This window comes from Danio rerio, chromosome 10, assembly GCF_052040795.2.
Source record: "Danio rerio strain M-AB ecotype USA chromosome 10, GRCz13ab, whole genome shotgun sequence".
In the NCBI taxonomy this organism is placed as follows: domain Eukaryota; kingdom Metazoa; phylum Chordata; class Actinopteri; order Cypriniformes; family Danionidae; genus Danio; species Danio rerio.
In genome coordinates this window covers 682,501-685,000 of record NC_141030.1, presented here as the reverse complement: position 1 = coordinate 685,000, position 2,500 = coordinate 682,501, and the positions used below count along the sequence as shown (strand labels likewise).

The 2,500-nt window shown below is 39.1% G+C and overlaps 1 protein-coding gene across 14 annotated transcripts in view; it reads right to left on the bottom strand.

Annotated features, from left to right (window-relative positions):
* Positions 1–2,500, bottom strand: part of smad4a (SMAD family member 4a) — a 19,197-nt gene that overhangs the window by 10,545 nt on the left and 6,152 nt on the right. For all 14 annotated transcript variants that reach the window (XR_015500447.1, XR_015500448.1, XR_015500449.1 and 11 more), the window contains exon 5: positions 2,168–2,377. Coding sequence is in view for 2 of the 14 variants with exons in the window: in NM_001122700.2 (NP_001116172.2) it covers positions 2,168–2,377 (210 nt within the window). In the remaining 12 variants the exon portion in view is untranslated. The remainder of the gene's footprint in view (positions 1–2,167; positions 2,378–2,500) is intronic.

Below are 2,500 nucleotides of genomic sequence, written 5' to 3'. Positions count from 1 at the left end.
GAGACGTCTACTTTAGCCAATCAGAACACTCAGACGCATTCATGTCCACACGGTTTATGATAATAAAAGCCTTTATATATTTTTCCAGACACATTTAGTGGCTAGATGTTAGTCAGATGTTTCCCAGGGATGGGTTGCGGCTGGAAGGGCATCCGCTGCGTAAAAATGTGCTACCTTGAGGTACTACTGTGTACTCTATAGGTACAAATATGTATCTTTGAAAAGCTACTGGCCCAGTGACAGCTTCCGTACCTTTATTTCTGAGAGTGCATCATTATTATTCACAACTAAAGTTTGCTTTAATTGTCCAGTATTTACACTTTGTAACATTTTATTTATCAAGTTTAAGAGTCTTTTATTAGAGTAATATGAATATTTTATTATAAAGAGATCAGATCTTTAGTTTAAATATTTTTGTTTTTGACAATTAAAACTGCTTTAGTAATGTTGGTAAATAAAATCCTGATATACCTAAATGGATTGTTACAAAATATTCAATAATTATCGATAGCAGATAATAAACATGATATCTATATTTTTATATATTTCTATATTTTATCACCGAGCCCTACTCATGGCTATAAAAATAAAATAATCATGAACGAACATCAGCAGGTGCTGAAATAAAGCAGTACTTCCTACACTGTATCACTGTTTAAATCCACGGCAGAAACTATAGCCACTAAAGAAACCATATTAAAACAGCTGAAATAAGAACTGCCTCGTGTGTTAAAATATTATTTTATCTGCCATTTCCATATTTAAAAACTCTAGTGCATCACTGATAATAGAGCTGCTTAATCCAGGACGATCACTTTTCTTAGCATTTATTTGTAAAACACATAAGATGAACTGCATATTTAGTCAGGGTCATGCGTTCAGTTTCCCACGAGTGCATGAAATGATCAAACATAAACCTTAAATGCAAAATTATGGGTAAAACATGCACAAAAAGCAGAAACATACATGCATACATTGACTTATGCGTTTGTCTATGCACATTTGCATATGCAGGAAGGTTTTTACACCACGTCCTAACAACATGCGACGCACACAAACACAGAAACATTTAAACACCAGCCAATGCACTCCCGATGAAATGGTTAGGTTTATAATCTATACTAATACTCTACTATTAATTTATAATCTACATAATGATGAATACAAAAATACAGCTTTTGAACATTATTAATGGGCTGCTGAGCGACTGATGCTGAGTCTCAGTTCTGATTTTCAAGTTCTCCGGATCTGAGGTGAACTAGCTGCTGCTTTCAGTAGAATGGCAATAAATGACATGTGAAATGTGTTTAAACCCACATTGGGAGCATTGAACATGATCATGATGATGATGCTCATTGTCATAGCAGTATATTATGCTTTCATTTTGTCTTGTGATATGTCAGAAATAGAAACTTCACATGCCCCCAGATGCAGATGGCTGCTGGTCGCATGTAGTTAGGACATGATGTTCATCTCTCTATTGTTCTCATGCAATTATGCATAAACGCTCTAGGAGAATCTCTTCAGACAGGCAGCCTGTAAAATGCCTCCACAAATGAGAAAGCTTTCCAGCATGGCCTGTGTGTTTGTGTCTGAGACGTGAAGGATTGACTGAGGCCCTGTCCACATGAACACGGGTATTTTTACTTTTATTCCACACAGTTTGGCCGTTTGACCTAGGGTTGTCACGATACAGGAATTCAGTATCAATCGGTACGGGAATTTTAAAAGCATCCACTTCCTGCTAACATTTGAGCGATGCGTTTTTAAACAGTGCTGATTGGTCATTGTGTTCACATGCTCAACAGAAATGGCTCTGATTGGCCGTGAAGGTCATCAGTTCACCGAACTCACCGCTGTTGACTGAGTGTAACCACAGATACAGGGACACTGTTTTTACTTCTGAAGGTAAAAACAAAATAATATTTCTTATTTGATCCAAGAATTTTCAGATATTTAGACTATAAACTGACTTGGATTTCCAAAATCACAGCCCTAATGCGAACCCAGTGTCATTATCGCCCTCATTATGGCCCCATGTCGAGCCCTTAACATGCATCACAGTTCGTCTTTGTTCATGTGGACAGAGATTATTTAAAAACAAAAGCCTCATTTATAAAAACACCCATATAAGTGTGGACATGGCCTGATTGAGTGTCTGTCCTACTTGTGGATCCGACGGCGATGCTGGAGAAGGCGGAGCTGGAGGCGGAGCTGCTGCCTTCTGCTGGCGGGAGCAGGGCGGGCGTGCTGAAGGGCTCCTGGGTGACGGCGCGGGACGGCGGGTGCTGGATGGTCTGCATGTGTCCCTCAGTGCTAGGCAGAGACGGTGGCCCATCATAATCATACTCATCCTTCACCATCAGCCCTGACGGACCTGAAACAAGCACAGCAGACTAATCTATCAAACTGCATTTGAAAAGCTGGAGTTTACTGCTGAGTTATATGACTAACATAATCTCAAATCACAATACAAGTCATCTCATATACTGACAATTAC